At 49.4% G+C, this 17786-nt stretch overlaps 1 protein-coding gene across 1 annotated transcript in view; it reads right to left on the reverse strand.

Moving 5' to 3' along the window:
- LOC149325616 (uncharacterized) overlaps nt 1–17027 on the reverse strand; it is a 56431-nt gene extending 39404 nt beyond the window's left edge. Inside the window, exon 1 of the mRNA XM_089563663.1 lies at nt 16579–17027. Coding sequence (XP_089419789.1) covers nt 16661–16987 — 327 coding nt within the window. The 5' untranslated portion in view covers nt 16988–17027 and the 3' untranslated portion in view covers nt 16579–16660. The remainder of the gene's footprint in view (nt 1–16578) is intronic.
- Nucleotides 17028–17786: the final 759 nt, after the last annotated feature.

Raw genomic sequence — 17786 nt, forward strand, 5'->3', positions numbered from 1 at the left:
TATTATTCCATCCGAAGGGGCAGCATATATGCAGTGTGCCACCACTCTATTTCGACAACGCCCCCATTGAGTACGTGGAAACCTTCACATTACTCGGAGTGGTATTTACTGCTACTATGTCGTGGGACGCTCATGTAAGCAAAGTGTGCCTATCCCTTTCCAGATATATTGGGATAATTTCGCTGAATAAACATATTTTACCCGGCAAAACTAAGCTGAATCTGTACTATGCGTTCTTTTATTCTTATGTATCGTATTGCTTCCTTGTATGGGGACAAACCACAGCATCTAACATCCAGAAGCTTCTAGTACTGCAAAAAAGAATACTTCGCGTAATTTCTAATGTACCGTATGATGCTCCGACACGTCCTATCTACCAGCAATAGAGAATGATACCCGTAACAAGAATGTTCGATTACAGGTTTGCATCCTTCTATAAAAAAATAATAGCCGAAGACGACACATTTCTTTCTAGCATTGTGACACTTACACCACATCGGACACCGTATATGACACGACAGCGTATCATCTATGCATTACCACGATGCAAAACAAACTATGGCTTTTTCACACTAAAATACATTCTTCCCAAATACTTGAACACGCCCTTTTACGACATGTTGCTCAGCATGTCTGTCTCGGCTATTCGAAATGTGTTTGCAAGCTAGGTCCCACAGTATGCGTACCCATGTGTAGAATTCTATTGCACTGAACCGTAAATGTTGTGTAAAACCTTTATTCTGTTGTGCGGAAATATTACTTGTCCATGCAAAATGAAAACAAAGTTTCCTTTTATGCATGTATTTAGAAAAAAAAAGTTTCTTTTTATGCACATATTTAAAAAAAATGTTTCCTTTTATGCATATATTTACATGCCTTGTCCTTCCGTGTACCTTGCGTTGTTACCAGTGTATGAAGTAACCATCATAGTCGCTACCAAACTGCCTCTTTGTAGGGGTGGCGAGGCTTGTCAAGCGGTCGTAATGACTGCTTTTCTCTTGCCGCCCTCAGTTTTTGCAAAAAAAAAAGCTGAAATAAAGTGATTGATTGATTGATTGACCCAGCTTGTAGAAGAAACGCTATTGTGGCCAAACGCAGAGTGAAACTATTTTATGATATCTGTGTCGTTATTACATTGATCATTTTGCTTTCAGTGTTTGGTGATTCATTCTTGCATGTATTTTATGATCCTAATTTTATAAACTGTGTACTTACCATTGTTATATGTGTATTTTGAAGCACAGTAAGTATTCTGTGTTGGTTCTTGTCCTGTAATAATGTGACCAGTCGATTGTGCCGCTCTGTCTCTGGTATAATTCCTTGTTACCAATAACTGTAAAATTTCTTTTTTTCTTGTACCCATCCCTGTTACAATCCCTCTGGGGATTGACAGTATATTTAAATAAATAAAAAAAAATGAAAAATAGCATGTGCGAAAAAAGGCCGAATAAGTCGTGTCGCTTTGCTGCCTGGCTTGGTATGAAAAGCGACGTAATACGCTACGCCCGCTCGTGCCATGTGTGCCAAAGCGTGAAGGCCCGAGGCGGCCGACCATCCGGCATCATGCAGCCCATTAACAGCCTGGCACCGAGCAGGAACAAGATTTGCTGGTGGTCACTCAAGCAAGCGGGCAGAACTTTTTCCCCTTGGCATAAGAGAAGCTGATGCTCGACCGTTAACCGCTCGACTGGGTATGGGGCCGTCTTCTCTAACGGACGCCAGTCGCTTCGTCAGCATGGGCTGAATACGCGACGCAGCTGCGCAACCTGAGCACTGCCAAGGCGCAGCAGAAAGTGCAGCACAACCGGGATGTTCACTGCGAAGTGGGTGATCTGGTGCTTCGGCGCCAACGCCTTCTCAGCGACGGTAGCCAACAGTTTGCGGCCTCGTTGGCGCCGAAATGGATCGGGCCGTTTCGCGTGCGCGTCGTTTACAGGCAGGAGAACTCCCGCCGACGCTTCTCCTGTCATGATGACCCTAGCGCATCACGTCCTTTCATCGAAGCCGCCAACCCTGTGGGGTTTTCCCAATCCGTTGATGCCGCCTCTGCACAGCGTCCAGCTGGTCGCCTTGCTTCAGCGGCTCCGAACGTGCTTCCACTCCGAAGTTGAATCGCGCAACCGGCCACCATGTCGAGACCCATGGTCCCTTCGGCTCCTACCGCGTCTCCACCGGTGAGCGCGGCATCATTGCTGAACAGGTGAGCGACATGCTATACCGTGGAGTGATCCAGCCCTCTCACAGCCCGTGGGCTTCTCCGGTCGTGCGCGTCAAGAAAAAGGATGGCTCCATTCGATTCTGCGTAGACTATCGCCGGCTAACAAGTTTACTTGTAAAGACGTCTGCTCCCTGCCTGGTATCGATGACGCGCTAGACTGCCTGCATGGAGCGTACTTTTCTTCTTTGGATCTGCGCTTTGGGTGCTGGCAGGGGCCGATTGTCGAAGTATTCTGCGATTCGCTGATAACATTGCCTCGCTAGGTCACTCAGGAGATGAGCTGCAAAGCATGATCAGCGAGTTGACAGGCAGAGCAGAACGTTGGGGATAAAAATGAACATGCAGAAAACGGAAGTAGTGTTGAACAGTCTCGCAAGGGAACAGAAGTTCACATTTAAGGGAGTAAAGTCTGCATAGGGCAGGTAGTGGCCGCAGATCCTGACCATGAGAGAAAAATAACTAGAAAAATAAGAATGGGGTGGAGCACATATGGCAGGTTCCCTCAGATCATGAACGGCAGTCTACCGATATACCTCAAGAGAAAAGCATACAACAGCCGTACCTTACCGGTACTCACCTATGAGGAAGAAACATGGAGGCTAAAGAAAAGGGTTCGGCTTAAGTTAAGGACAACGCAGCGAGCTACGAAAAGAAAGATGATAGGTGTACCGTTAAGAGACCGGAAGCGGGCAGAATGGGTGAGGGAGGAAACGCGGGTTAATGACATCCTATAGTCGAACTCAAGAGGAAGAAATGGGCTTGGGTAGGGCATGTAGTGCGAAGGCAAAGCAACCTCTGGTCCTTAATGGCAAGTGAGTGGCTTCCAAGAGAAGGCGAGCGTAGCAGGGGGCGGCCGAAGTTAGGTGGGCGGATGAGATGAAGTTTCATTTCATTTCGTTTCGCTTTATTTTTCGAGAATATAAGTTACATCCTAGAAAGATGGGAGGGCTAAAAGCTGCTAAAAAGCAGCTTTTATCACAGCTTGACGGGGCCCAAGCACCTCAAATGGCAGTACACGACAGAACGCGAAAAAAGGTTTACAAAGATATATAGGTTAGAACAAACAAACACAACGAAGCAAGTGACATATTGATTCAATACAACGAAAACAATGGCTGTTTACAGACGCACGAAAACAAAGAGAGGACCCCCCCGCCAAAAAAAAATGGATGAGGCTTAACTTGGTTAAGCCTGGAGAATGCAAGGCATCATCGTGTCGCGTAATTTGGAGGCGCACAACCACAGCGACGGCGCGAGGTGGGCCCCCGTTTCTCCACTGTCGTGACGTCATCAAGTCACGTGGTGTGACGTCATGTATCACGTGATTTAGAGGCGCACAACCACAGCGACGGCACGAGGTGGGCCCCCGTTTGTCCACTGTCGTGACGTCATCGTGTCACGTGGTGTGACGTCATGTATCACGTGATTTGGAGGCGCATAACCACGGTGAAGGGCTGAAGTGGTAGCTAAAGTAGTATGCTTCGCATAAAAACAAAACACTTATTGTGCATACATGGCACCGGCAGACAAACAGAGGCACATAAAATGCAACCTGGCTATATATTAACAAAATACATTTTTAACTCACTTTGTTTAACACTAGCCAAAACTTTGTACTTTTTAAGAGTGGTCGGTAAATTGTGTTCAAGCGTTTGAAGTTTATAATTATTTCGAAAATATGGAATATACCAGGGATCGGTGTTTCGGGTGTGGGTTCGATTCGAAGCGGTCCTTAAATGGGCAGTATGTACGAGGAAATCTCTATAAGCAGGAGAAGAATGGTAAAAAAATCTCAAAATGCGAAAAACATACATATGTTCAAAACGAATTATTTTATAATTAATAAAGGCACTGCGTGATGGAGAGAGATAAGGAAGGTTTGCAATGTAGCGGATCATTTTCTTCTACAGAACCTGTATTTTTATCACATTTGTTTTCGTGGTGGTTGCCCAAACAGAGTTACAGTAATTCAAAACGGAGCCTATACCCGTAAACGGAGTTTACGGGTATAGGCTGGCTGCAGCTGGCACAGGACAGGATTAATTGGCCTCTTTCCTGCAATGGTGTAGTAAGGCTGATGACGATGATGGTTTCGGCCCCATAAGGCCACCGGTAAGATACAGCAGTTGTGTGCTCTTGTCTTGAGGGTAAACTGCCATTCATGATCTGACAAATCCAGGCGGTGCTACGTGAACCGCCACGTGCGCAGCTGAATCTTATTCACACTGCAACATGACATTCGAAGACGTCCCAGTGGCAGAGCTCATGGTGTCTCAGGAAGACAGCTGCTTTGCGTGAATCGAGGCGGGCACTGTTATGACTCTCCTCCCCTCCACCCCCCTCCCCATTTGTGTGTTCCTGCCACAGTCGTCTTCACTTTGTGGGGACGCCTTCGTCCCCTGCGTTCGCTTTCCCTCAACGCCCTAGTTCCCTGTAGTTAGCTCCTCCGAAACGCGCTCTTCTCAGTTTTGGTTACTTTAACTAACAGGGGAGGGCGCTCGCGTAGTAGCGACACCAGCGCCACGGATGGCGTTTTGCTGCGCGCTCGCGGGGACCGCCGGGCTCTCTTCTCCCTGGGACAGGATAGCGTGTGGACGTTTCCGCGCGCAGCTCCGCTCTTCGTCGACGGGCGCCTCTTGGTCGGAACTTGCTCCCGCCGAGCCCGTCCCGCTCGGCCTCGGAGTTTATCCCTTTGCCCTACCGTGGGCGAACGTTCGCTCGTAGCCGTGCTGGTGAGTCGGACATCCTCGATTCCCCAGTGTATTTTGTTGCTAGCTGGCGTTATTGTTGTTATAGCAATAAATGCCTTGTTTGTGTCAGCCTGTGTGTCGTTCCTTTGTTCCCGTAGAGCAAGGCCCGCCGTGGTCGTCGTGCGCTCGGTAGCGTACGCGACCACGGGGTGGGGTCCGCGCGGCTTTGAACTGTGTCAGCCGCGGTTAAGCGGGGAGAACGTATTTATCTCTCCCCAATTTAAACCCCACAACTTAAGCGATTCCCAGGGGCAGTGCGGGGTTGTGCTACAGTGGTGCTCCTCCGAGTACGCGCTCCCATGCGACACCTGCAAAGAACAGTGGCGCCCGATACGACGGCGGAGACTGAGTCTAGACGACTCCTCTCTTCCACTGCGGCGTCACTGCCACCCCGTTTTCCAGACTTAAAGGGCCACTGCCCAGGGTCCGGACATTTTTGAAAAACAAGCCCACTGCATAGATGAGGCATCGGAGATATCCTCTGCAAAATACTAGAGCCATGCGCGCCCCGAAAGGCTGCGAAAATTCAAATCAAAGCCCGCTCGTTCTTTCCTTCAACAAAAACGGCCCGCCCCACTACTCTGAACCCCGTTGACGTCATGGGGGTTACTTTCGCTAAAGGCACTCCATTGGTGCATCGTTCTGACTGACGGGAGAAGGTTGGGCGTAGCCTTGGCGTCGCGTCGTCTGCACAACGCTTTCCGCAGCGCCTTCTGTCCTGGCTCATGCCTACAAACCCGCATGAAGGAACAAAAAAAAAACTGCGGAGGGAGCGTGCGGCGACAGCCTTGAACCCTAGCCATAAAAAGTAAAAAAATAGTAAAACTGAGGGAGTTGGTTCGCCCCCCCGCAGTGATCACGTCACGAGACGCTCTGCGTGCGCGCTCCCTTCTGTTTTTTTTCTTCTATGCAAGCCCCCCAAAACAAGGTTTTAATCAGTAGTGCAGCAGAGCCTTTCTCTCGCTCGCCCACTTGACCGCTCCGCACAGACACCGCTTATCCTTCACACATCTTGCGTACGCCTTGACTCCAATGAACGACATGGGCTTCGGAGCGGAGAAAAGACAAACACAGAACACAAACACACATGAAGAAAAGCAAACGGGCGGTTGCCGGGTCCGCACTTCGCCGTGTGTTTCGAACAGAACCGACTTCCGCCCCTCCGCTCGTGAAGCGGTGGGGAGGCCTAAAAAAAATGAAAAGGTGGCTCGCTAACTGGGAATGACAAACAGATATATGAAAGGATGCGCTCGCTAACAAGTCTAGGTGGTCGAGCCGATCGCGCCTCTCGATCGTTCAGTGTGCGCGCCCGCAGCGCCCCCCCCCCCTCCCCTCGAACAGACCCAGCAGCAAAAACCAAGAAAAGAATTCTATTGAAGGCGGGGCCATGACGTACCCTGTGACGCACTCCACAGACATCACTCCTCCGGCTTACGTCGGAGAAGGAAGGGGTGATTTTGCCTTGCCGAGCCTACTCGACGAGGAGCGGGAGAGAAGAATTTCGAGGAGGGAATGGAAGGAGAGGAGGCTCGCTCAAAGAGGTAGAGAGTTCAGGAGAGCAAGCTGCCGGGCTAGTTGGTGAAGCATGTTAAATTGAATTCAGCGCAAAAAAAAAAAAAAAGACAAGGGACAAAGAGAGACACACTGAGACAACACGAGCGCTAACCAAAAAGAGCACTCACAATGTCTGGCGTGACCCCTTTCCGGAGGCAGAAGGCTAACTGACGTGCTTGACATGTTGTGCTGACGATGTGCTGAACAAGAAGATCGATGCGTGAAGGGGAAGCAGGTGACACACAAAAAGATGGGCCCGCTGTACTAGAAATGCAGTTCAGGAGAGCAAGCTGCCGGGCTAGTTGGTGAAGCATGTTAAATTGAATTCAGCGCAAAAAAAAAAAAAAAACAGACAAGGGACAAAGAGAGACACACTGAGACAACACGAGCGCTAACCAAAAAGAGCACTCACAATGTCTGGCGTGACCCCTTTCCGGAGGCAGAAGGCTAACTGACGTGCTTGACATGTTGTGCTGACGATGTGCTGAACAAGAAGATCGATGCGTGAAGGGGAAGCAGGTGACACACAAAAAGATGGGCCCGCTGTACTAGAAATGCAGTTCAGGAGAGCAAGCTGCCGGGCTAGTTGGTGAAGCATGTTAAATTGAATTCAGCGCAAAAAAAAAAAAAACAGACAAGGGACAAAGAGAGACACACTGAGACAACACGAGCGCTAACCAAAAAGAGCACTCACAATGTCTGGCGTGACCCCTTTCCGGAGGCAGAAGGCTAACTGACGTGCTTGACATGTTGTGCTGACGATGTGCTGAACAAGAAGATCGATGCGTGAAGGGGAAGCAGGTGACACACAAAAAGATGGGCCCGCTGTACTAGAAATGCAGTTCAGGAGAGCAAGCTGCCGGGCTAGTTGGTGAAGCATGTTAAATTGAATTCAGCGCAAAAAAAAAAACAGACAAGGGACAAAGAGAGACACACTGAGACAACACGAGCGCTAACCAAAAAGAGCACTCACAATGTCTGGCGTGACCCCTTTCCGGAGGCAGAAGGCTAACTGACGTGCTTGACATGTTGTGCTGACGATGTGCTGAACAAGAAGATCGATGCGTGAAGGGGAAGCAGGTGACACACAAAAAGATGGGCCCGCTGTACTAGAAAAGCAGTTCAGGAGAGCAAGCTGCCGGGCTAGTTGGTGAAGCATGTTAAATTGAATTCAGCGCAAAAAAAAAACAGACAAGGGACAAAGAGAGACACACTGAGACAACACGAGCGCTAACCAAAAAGAGCACTCACAATGTCTGGCGTGACCCCTTTCCGGAGGCAGAAGGCTAACTGACGTGCTTGACATGTTGTGCTGACGATGTGCTGAACAAGAAGATCGATGCGTGAAGGGGAAGCAGGTGACACACAAAAAGATGGGCCCGCTGTACTAGAAATGCAGTTCAGGAGAGCAAGCTGCCGGGCTAGTTGGTGAAGCATGTTAAATTGAATTCAGCGCAAAAAAAAAAACAGACAAGGGACAAAGAGAGACACACTGAGACAACACGAGCGCTAACCAAAAAGAGCACTCACAATGTCTGGCGTGACCACTTTCCGGAGGCAGAAGGCTAACTGACGTGCTTGACATGTTGTGCTGACGATGTGCTGAACAAGAAGATCGATGCGTGAAGGGGAAGCAGGTGACACACAAAAAGATGGGCCCGCTGTACTAGAAATGCAGTTCAGGAGAGCAAGCTGCCGGGCTAGTTGGTGAAGCATGTTAAATTGAATTCAGCGCAAAAAAAACAGACAAGGGACAAAGAGAGACACACTGAGACAACACGAGCGCTAACCAAAAAGAGCACTCACTCAAAGAGAGTGTCTGCTGCCCGGGGGTGGGCAGGGGCCCTTTAAGGGGTTTTGACATTGGTGAAAACAGCGCGAAAGAAGAAGCCTGAAGGCGAAACGAGGAAGTGACAGGAAAGAGCGCTGACTGACAACTGAATTTATTGAGCGAAACTCGCGCAATATATAGGAAGGCAGTGGCAAAGATAGTCAGATGTAGTCAACGTCACATGGTGAAAACAGCCATAAAAGCGATAAAAACAAAACAGGGTGATAAAGCTAACAGTGAACTGAATCTCAAAAGGGATGGTAACAAAATGAAAACTACACTCAATGACTATACACAGTTAATGTCACATGGTCTAAAGAGCCATAAAAGCGATAAAAACATAACAGGGTGAAAAGACTAAAAGTCACCAGAATCTATGGAGAAAAGACCCGCTGTGCGGTGGAAAAGAACTTCACTCAGACGAGCCTCAAGCCGAGTAAAGTGAAATCGCGAGCTGTCGCCCTCTGCAAGAACTTGGAACTGGAGCAGTTGGCAAATGCTATAAGTGCAAAGAAAAGACTCTTAGCATGTTTTTACTGCAAAGGCCCATAAAGAGGAGGTTCTGTTCCGGTGTATTGTTAGTGAGCGCTACACTTATCAAAGGCTTATTAGCCAATACCTGTTAAGGCATTTAAACGCGCTTGTCGCTGATGATCCCTTCTGTACGAAAAACTCGACGGAAATTATTGCTTTCTTTCAATCCTCCAAAGGCATTGGAAGTGTGTTTTCGGTAGATGCCTTGGACCTTTTCTATTCCATTCCACACAAACAGTTGTTCTCAGCTGTTGAGTCTTGCATTGAAAAGAAAGGTGTGTTGTTTCAAAATTCAGCGGGTGTTTCAATGGAGAGTTTTCTTTCTTTGTTGGAATTCTACCTTAGTGCTACTGTGGTCGAGTTTGACAATCAGGTGTACACACAGAAGAAAGGAATTTGTATAGGGTCCTGTGTAGCGCCAGTTTTGAGTAATATTTTTCTCGCAGCAGTTGACAAAAATCTGGACGATAGGTTCGACAACAGCAAAGTTTTAAAGGTTTTCACGTATGTCGACGATTTTTTAGTAGTGTTAGCCAAGCAAGACGAACCAGCTTACAGAGCCACTGTAAATGAAATTCTAGATGCGTTTAATGAACTGAGCCATGGTTTGGAATTCACTTGTGAATTTCCACAAAACAACAAGTTACAGTTTTTGGACTTTGAACTCTCCTTGGAACGAGATAGATTCTGTTGGATGTACAAGCCTCGAAGTCAAAAAGAGCTGTTGTCCTACGAGTCAGCTCACTCAAAAACAGTTAAACGAGCCATAGCCACATCAGGATTAGGATCTGCACTAACAAAATCATGCGAGCATTGCATGCAAGAGAGCTTCCAACTGCAGACCGCACGGTTACTACAGGCAGGTTTTCCGCAGACTGTGATTTCGGCAGTGACTGAAGCTCTGCTTCAGAAAGTTAAAGGCAAGAAGAAAAACGTTACTCAGGAAAGCAATAGGAGGGTGAGGCCAGCCGTTATCCCGTATTCCCCCCGGGTAGCACATAATTTGAAAAAAGGTTGCAAATAAATATGAGATTCCCGTAGTCTTTTCTGCCCCTTGCAAGCTAGCTACGTTGTGTCACAGGATAAATAACGAAAAGCCAAGACAGCAAACCTGTGGCGTAAAGCATGCCAACATATTCGTCAGGTGTAGGGAAGGGGTGATTTACCAGATTCCGCTTACATGCGACAAAGTTTATATTGGACAAACCGGAAGGTGCCTGAACGAACGTTTAAGGGAACATGAGCGCTCACTTGAAAAAGGCACTGGCTCTAATCTAGCGCTTCATTGCAAAGAGTGTAAATGCATGCCTCGATTACGCGAAACTGCTGTTCTTGATAGGAGTAGAGACAGCGTAGCCCGGGAGTTGAAGGAGGCTTTCTTTATAAAAAGAAAGGGCTTGGAATGTGTCAGTGACGCGTCAAAATCATTGTACAGGAGTGAACTTGCCTTTTTGGAACAACATTGCTAAATTTTTATTGTTGACTACGCGTGTTTCAATCGTTGAGTGTCACTGTTTCATCGTTTTATTGTTAAGGTCTGTGCATGTTTTTAGTCATACGTTGTTACATTCAGTTAGTTTTTATTCTTTCCACAATTCCATTTCGTCAGTTTTTATCGGTTTTACCCTTGTTACCTGCTATGGTTGTTTTATCGGTTTTTATGGCTCTTTACACCTTGTGACATTAACTGTTTTTGTCATCATTAATTTTTTTTTGTTACCATCCCCTTGAGATTCTAGGCCTTTTCACCCTGTTATGTTTTTATCGCTTTTATGGCTCTTTACACCATGTGACATTAACTGTGTATAGTCATTGAGTGTAGTTTTCATTTTGTTACCATCCCTTTTGAGATTCAGTTCACTGTTAGCTTTATCACCCTGTTTTGTTTTTATCGCTTTTATGGCTGTTTGCACCATGTGACGTTGACTGCATCTGACTATTTTTGCCACTGCCTTCCTATATATTCGATCCCGGCCGCGGCGGCTGAATTTCTTTGGAGGAGAAATTCGAGGCCCGTGTACTGTGCGATGTCAGTGCACGTTAAAGAGCCCCATGTGGTCGAAATTTCCGGAGCCCTCCACTACGGCGTCTCTCATAGCCTTAGTCGCTTTGGGACGTTAAACCCCATAAACCAACCAACCAACCTTCCTATATATTGCGCGAGTTTCGCTCAATAAATTCAGTTGTCAGTCAGCGCTCTTTCCTGTCACTTCCTCGTTTCGCCTTCGGGCTTCTTCTTTCGCGCTGTTTTCACCAATGTCAGAATTGACCAACTAGCCCAGCAAAAAGTTCTGCTAGATTAAGGGGTTTTACCCATGTATGTACCACCTCCAGGGAGACAACACTCAACGCCTGTCACCACGCACCGAGACGACTGGCTGTCAATAATCCGTGCTTCGCTCTTTTGTCGACATCGCGGGTGGCACCGCTGCCAGTGTTCGCCTTCGGGCGTCTCCATGAACAGACATGGACCCCCTGGCCAGCTTCTTGAAGGGTCATCAGCTGGCGGCTGCGTCTGGTTAACTGCGCGTCCAACTGTGGGTTGTTGTTGTTGAAAACATTTATTGAGAAAAGCAAAAGAAAGTAAGAAAATGAAAGGTTACAGAACGGGTGGTGTCCTCATTTCAGGACCCCAGTGGCTATCGCTGCCGCCCGGGCTTGTTTGATCAGCTGTTGCTGAATGGCAAGGTCCGAGCTGAGCAGAGTGGCCTCCCACTGCTCCATTGTTCTAGGGAATTTTAGTTCCAATGGTTTTGGCCCAACGCACCCACTTGTAATGTGGTATGTTGTGGGATGTTCTTCGCACCACGGGCAGGAGCCTTCGTAACGGCCCGGGAAAATAATGTGGTACTTATATGGATTAGGAAAGGTGTCGGTCTGGAGTTGCCTCCATTCGCGCGCCTCCTGAGCATTTAGCCTTTTATGCGGTGGGGGGTATTGCTGGCGAAGCGTTCTAAAGTATTGGAGCCGTGCACTGTAGGCAGTGGGGATTTCGGGGGCGGTGGTGTCCTGGTCGGGGGTGTCTGTCGCTCGGTTGGTGTGCCCTCGAGCTGACAGGTCCGCGGCCTCGTTTCCCTCGAGCCCCGAGTGCCCCGGAGCCCATGTGATTTCGTGTCGGAGTTCGAAATTGTGTACAGGAGAAGTCGTTGCAAATATGGTGAACTTTTTGGGGATTCTTCCTGCGAGAAGTAGTCGACATGCCGCCTGGGAGTCCGACACAATCTTCACTTCTTTGCCGTGCGTATCTCCGTACTGGCCGGCGAGCGCTATCGCGCCCGTTTCAGCTTCAGTGACCGTGCAGTGCCTCAGGGAAACGCTGGCCACTTCTTGAAATGTCGAGTCCACCACCACTGCCGTGGCGCGCGTGGCGTCTCTGTGTAGGGCGGCGTCTACGTATAGAGTATAGAGCTGCGGGCGACTGTGCGCTTTAAGTAGTCGATCCGAGCGTTGCGTCGGCCCTCGTCGTGCGAGCGTGATATGTTCTTGGGTAGTGGATTGACGTGGACTCTATTGCGGTACTTGGGTGAAAGGTTTTCCGTCTACTCGATGACTTGGACATCGGCCGGGAAGCCGATTCTAATGAGTATCTGCCTGCCGGTTTCCGTGCGAAGGAGTCGCTCTCGCTGTGCGAGGAGGAGAGAGTCTCTGATTTCGTCGAAGGTGTTGTGAAGTCCCAGTGCTTCGAGTTTGGTGTTGGTCGTATACGGGGGTAGTCCGAGGGCGTGTTTGTATGCCGTGCGGATCAGCGCGTCCGCCTTCTTGAAGTCTTGTCTGAGAAGAGCGTGATACGGAAGACCGTAAGACATGCGGCTGAGGACAAGCGCCTGCACCAGTCTTATTGTGCCTTCTTCTCGCATGCACTTTCTGTTCCTGGCCACCCGGCGTATCATTCGGGCGATTTGCTGGGTGGCGTGGGACAGTAGCTTGAAGGTGTGTGTGGCTTTGCGGTCGCTTTGTATCCAGAGACCGAGTATGCGGACTAGAGAAGTTAACCTTCGGGAGTGACTCAGCCGAGGAAGACGCTGGAGAGGGGAGCGCCGTTAATGAGAACCCTATTTCGACAAGATGGCAAAGCCAGCCAATCAGCGTCGTTGGCTCCATTTAAAGGCGGCGCCCAAAACGATGTCCCTACGATTGGACGAAATAGGCGGGAAGAAAACGGGAGAGGCTATTTAAAGCGCTCGACTAGTTCGTCGAGCAGCGATTCCCTGAGACTCTTCTCAGTTTTTACTTTGTTTTTTTTTCTTTCTTTTTTTTTAAGTTTTGCCGGTATGCTGTTATGTTGTCTGCATATTTTCCCTGTACAACTTATATCTATTTTTGGGGAGGCGAGAGCTCGTCAAGCTACACCCCTAGCTTTTTCTCTCTGCCTCCCTCATCCTTGTGATGAAAAATAAAGGCATTATTATTATTATTATTATTGTTGATGTTTGCAAATAATGTTGTAAATATGTGAATATAGTTCTCCTTTGCTCCTCCTATTCCCTGTCTCCGGCTCCAGCCCACGTTCCTACCTCCATCGGCACAACGGCGGTGTTCCTGGACCCGATGCCTGGTGAAACACGCTACTAGCTCGGCAGAACATATCAGCAGTCGGTTTGGCACATACAGAAAGACACTGCGCGCTGCTAGCGACCACCGCTCCACTGCGTAAACAAGGATGCCCGGTTGGAGAGATGAGGCGGCAGCTGTGCGAGGACCACCAGCGCCCACAGTCCTGATTGCCGAGGGCGCTGCCAGCCGCACAGACCCGCCGCGGTGGCTCAGGGCACTCGTGCACTGCTCGGGTTCGAACCCGACCGCGGCGGCCGTGTTTTGATGGTGGCGATGTGCGATGTCAGTGCACGTTAAAGATCTGAAGGAACAAACAGCGCGACGAAACACGGACACACGTAGAAAAGACACACACACGAGCGCTGTCTTTTCTACGTGTGTCCGTGTTTCGTCGCGCTGTTTGTTCCTTCAAATGCATTACCAACTAGCCCGGAACCTTGCTCTTCTGCACGTTAAAGATCCCCAGGTGGTCGAAATTATTCCTCCGGAGCCCTCTACTGCGGCACCTCTTTCGCTCCCTCCTTTACATCTTCTCTTACGGCGTGGTTCGGATGACATTTGCGAGACAATTACTGCGCCATTCCATTTCCTCAAAAACAAGCCCATTTTCATCCGCACAGACGCGGTGTGCGGTCGCCCTCCCAAAGGCTGTCCTCGGCGGGGATCCTTCGAAACGAGGAGCAGAATTTAACGCCTCAGTCAGTCTCCCAAGAGGTCATAGCTTTTTTTTTATTTTGAGGCAAGGAAAATGACGCAGTAATTGTCTATCATATCGGTCGCGCTGTAAGGGAAAGAATAAGGTAGGGAGTGAAAGAAGAAGGGAAAGAGTGAAAGAAGAAGGAGGTGCCATAGTGGAGGGCTGCGGAATAATTTCGACCACCTGGGGATCTTTGACATGCACTGACATCGTACAGCACACCGGCGCCTTTTGCGTTCCGCCTGCATCGGAACGGCCGCCACGGCCGAGTTCGAACCCCGGAACTTGGGCTCAGTAGACGAGCGCCCTAACACTGAGCCACTGCGATATCTTTTTGTCGGATGTTAATAGTAAACGTAAAAAGCTTTCGATGAAGGCAAAATTCTAGAGGTCCGTGTACTGTGCGATGTAAGTGCACGTTAAAGAAACCCAGGTGATCGAAATTTCCGGAGTCCTTCACTACGGCGTCCATCATAGCCTGAGTTGCTTTGGGACGTTAAACCCCAATAAACCAAACCAAACCAAACCTTCGCTGGTATAATGCACCAGCTACATCCATCCGTAATGGGCTTTTCCACTATCTGCTGCAATCTGGACACGTGTCCAGAACTGGAGTGACGCAAATGTTCCTTCCTCTCAGCGTGACATCCGCCGCGAAGTGGTTATATGGTGCTGACCCGTAAGACGCAGGTTCGATCCCGGCCGCAGCGTTCGCATTTCGATGCGGGCGAAATGCTAGAGGCCCGTGTGCTGTGCGATGTCAGTGCACGTTGAAGAACCCAAAGGGCATCCATCGGTTTCCTGCTGTTGCCTTCCGGCATCTCGTCAATATCGGAGGTTATAGCTCGTTCAGTCGAAGACCCGTCGGCGTAGTCGGCACCGCGTGTCGGAAATCATCGGGGGGCTACATAAAAAATGTGTGCCATGAAAATTCGTGGTTGTGCTGATTATTCGATGTGTGATAGGCGATGACGAGGTAATGAAATCATTGTAGTTGATTAATTTATGAATTCAGGAAATTAATCAATTGGAAAAAGGCGTTCAAAGGTGTCAGAATGCTCAGAACGGAAAGCCAATGCGTGATGATGGTAATTAAGAAAATGCAGTGTGGAATTGATCAACTAATTAATTGAAACCGAAAAAAATGAAAAATGCTTACAACCATGTCAACTGCTCAGAATGGAAAGCCTAACCCCGGCCAAGTGCGTTGTCGGCGCAACCGAGATTTCTGCAGAAGGTGTCAGGCCGAGTCAATCCCTCGTTCAGTGTATGTCGCCGATTCCAGAGCCAAATTGGGCCCTGCGATGTAAATTACTCTGGCAATAGATAGAAGAAAGCTTTGAAGCAGCATTATTAAGAAAGACTGTTTATCTGGACTCCAAACCACGCGGTCAACTATAATTGTGCGAACAGCCGCTGCTGGCAATATTCTATCCGGAAAGAGAACCAAACGTCTCACGCGTCGCATCGCGCAGTAAAATGGGCGCTGCTGAAACATAACGGCCCCTCCCCCGCAAAAAGAAAGAAAAGGACATGCTATCTATTACGTATTTAGAAAAGATGGACCACCAAGTGTGCAGCCGAAAATTCATAATTGAAACCAACCATCCATCTTTGTCATTTGTATGAAAGCCACTGGCCATATACCACCGATGCAGCAGCGATTCTTCTTGAGATTGCTCAGACATGATTTCGACCTGCGCTTTGTTCCAGGAAAGCAGCTCCTCCCATCAAACAGAAAGCGATACGTCAGCACCGATGGCCAAAACGTGCCCGCAAGTTAGCAGCGATGAAACGTATCGCTGCTGAAGCGAGCTACCTGAAAACTGTGCTTCAGAACTTGTAAATGGATGAACCGCTAGAAGGTCATTTGAAACCGTGCTCCTACTCAGAGCTTGCTCATGTTCAAGGCGTCATGCGAGGCTTAGCAAATGTCATTTGGGGATCATCAAATTTATAACAAGGATATTGCATCAGAAATGCGCTGCATGCAAAAAGTGCAGTCAGTCCAAGGAACCCTTCCTGACCAATGTTGGCAGCAGCTGACAGTTCGCCGCAGCTATCGCAAAACCATTTCAGAAGGTGGCAACATGCCCACCGGGTTGTACGCAGCCTGCCATCATCAGGCTTCAACCGCACACAGGATGGTTTTTCCGCCAGCGAGGCACCTCTAACGCACTACATGCGCGGTAAGTTTTCACTGCCAGCAGCAAGCTGGGCCTGACGCGCCCTGACCTGACGGGATTAAGACGGAAGGGAATATCGGAGTGCACACTTAAACACGCAAGTGAAATATTAAAGAAAACACGACACTCCTAATAACTCCCCACATATACACCTACTATGTTGTTCCAAACAACTCTGACCCAGTCGTTAGAATGAAAACTGGCACTAGAGTTTATTGACCAGACTGCTGACACTGTTGAAAACCGTGACGTACCTAAGAGCTCTCATGCACGGTGCTTTCTGACGAACACAGGCTGCAAAACTCCAAGTTGGGCAGTCACGGCACACATGCACGCTCAAGCGCGCAGCGTCTCGTAGCGGGGCGGCAGGTCTCCGGGCAGCGCGCCCGAGAGCACGGGGTCCGAGTCCCCGAGGCGCGGTGGCTGCGGCCTGAGCAGCGGGGGCGCCGCCGTGGAGCGCAGGAAGACGCTCTCGCGGCGACGCATCCACAGTCGGATGGCCAGGTGGCAGGCGCCCAGCGACAGTACGCAGCCCAGCAGCAGACCGATGATGGGCAGCGCCACGCTAGCCTCGTCGTCCGAGGGGCAGGAGGAAAGGCCGCAGTCGGCCCGCGTCGGCCGCCACGCCAGCTGCAGCAGCAGCAGCAGGCACCCCGCCGCCATTCCCTGCGGCCGCCAATCGATGACGTTTTCACCACTTCATGTCGCCCCACTGTTTCCTGCGGATGCGCAGTCTGCGCGTCGTCTGCTTCGGCGCGCCCCCAACGCCGTTCTCGGCGCTAGCGTGCACTGCACGTTCAAGTCACGTGTTTTGAGCATTCGCGCCAATTTTGACGGCAGCGGTACGGCCGTACGGCTTTGCTTTCCAAGCTTCCCTCGTTACCAGCGCTGCTCCTCGCCATGGCGGGCGTCGTGTCAACGGTATCTGAAGAATAAACTCTTCGAAGAGATTTGCTGGGTGTAAAGAAGCAAGGAAACATGCGGGAAGGCTATGCTTCATCGCGCGGGGCGTTTGTGGACCTTCAAAGTGGCCTCGCCTCCACCAACATAGCACTCCGAATGAGCACTTCTGCACAGCCTTTCTGAAAGGCTCGTGCATGATACGGCTGCAGATGTCTCAAACGGCTGGTGCACGGGCTGCGTTCCTTGAGCCCGCATCTTTTTTTCTTTGCAGGGGGGGGGGGGGGTTGGACGTTCTTATGTAGAAATGGGGGGAGGTGGTGTCACGCACGCTTGGGAATGCTCTTCGCTCCTGTAAGAAACGGGTTTTTTGTACGGCTGTGGCTAGAGTTCCGTCTAGACGGAACTTTTTATTTATTTATTTATTTCAAAATACTGCAGGCCAGCTTTGGCCCAAGCAGGAGGGGCATGAGAAAACACAAATCACAACACCACGTGAAAACATTTCATGTGACACACAGCAAAAGTGGACCTTAAAAGATGAACATAGCAACGGCAAAGA

The sequence above is a fragment of the Amblyomma mixtum genome, chromosome 10 (assembly GCF_055824585.1).
Source record: "Amblyomma mixtum isolate Tamu chromosome 10, ASM5582458v1, whole genome shotgun sequence".
NCBI lineage: Eukaryota > Metazoa > Arthropoda > Arachnida > Ixodida > Ixodidae > Amblyomma > Amblyomma mixtum.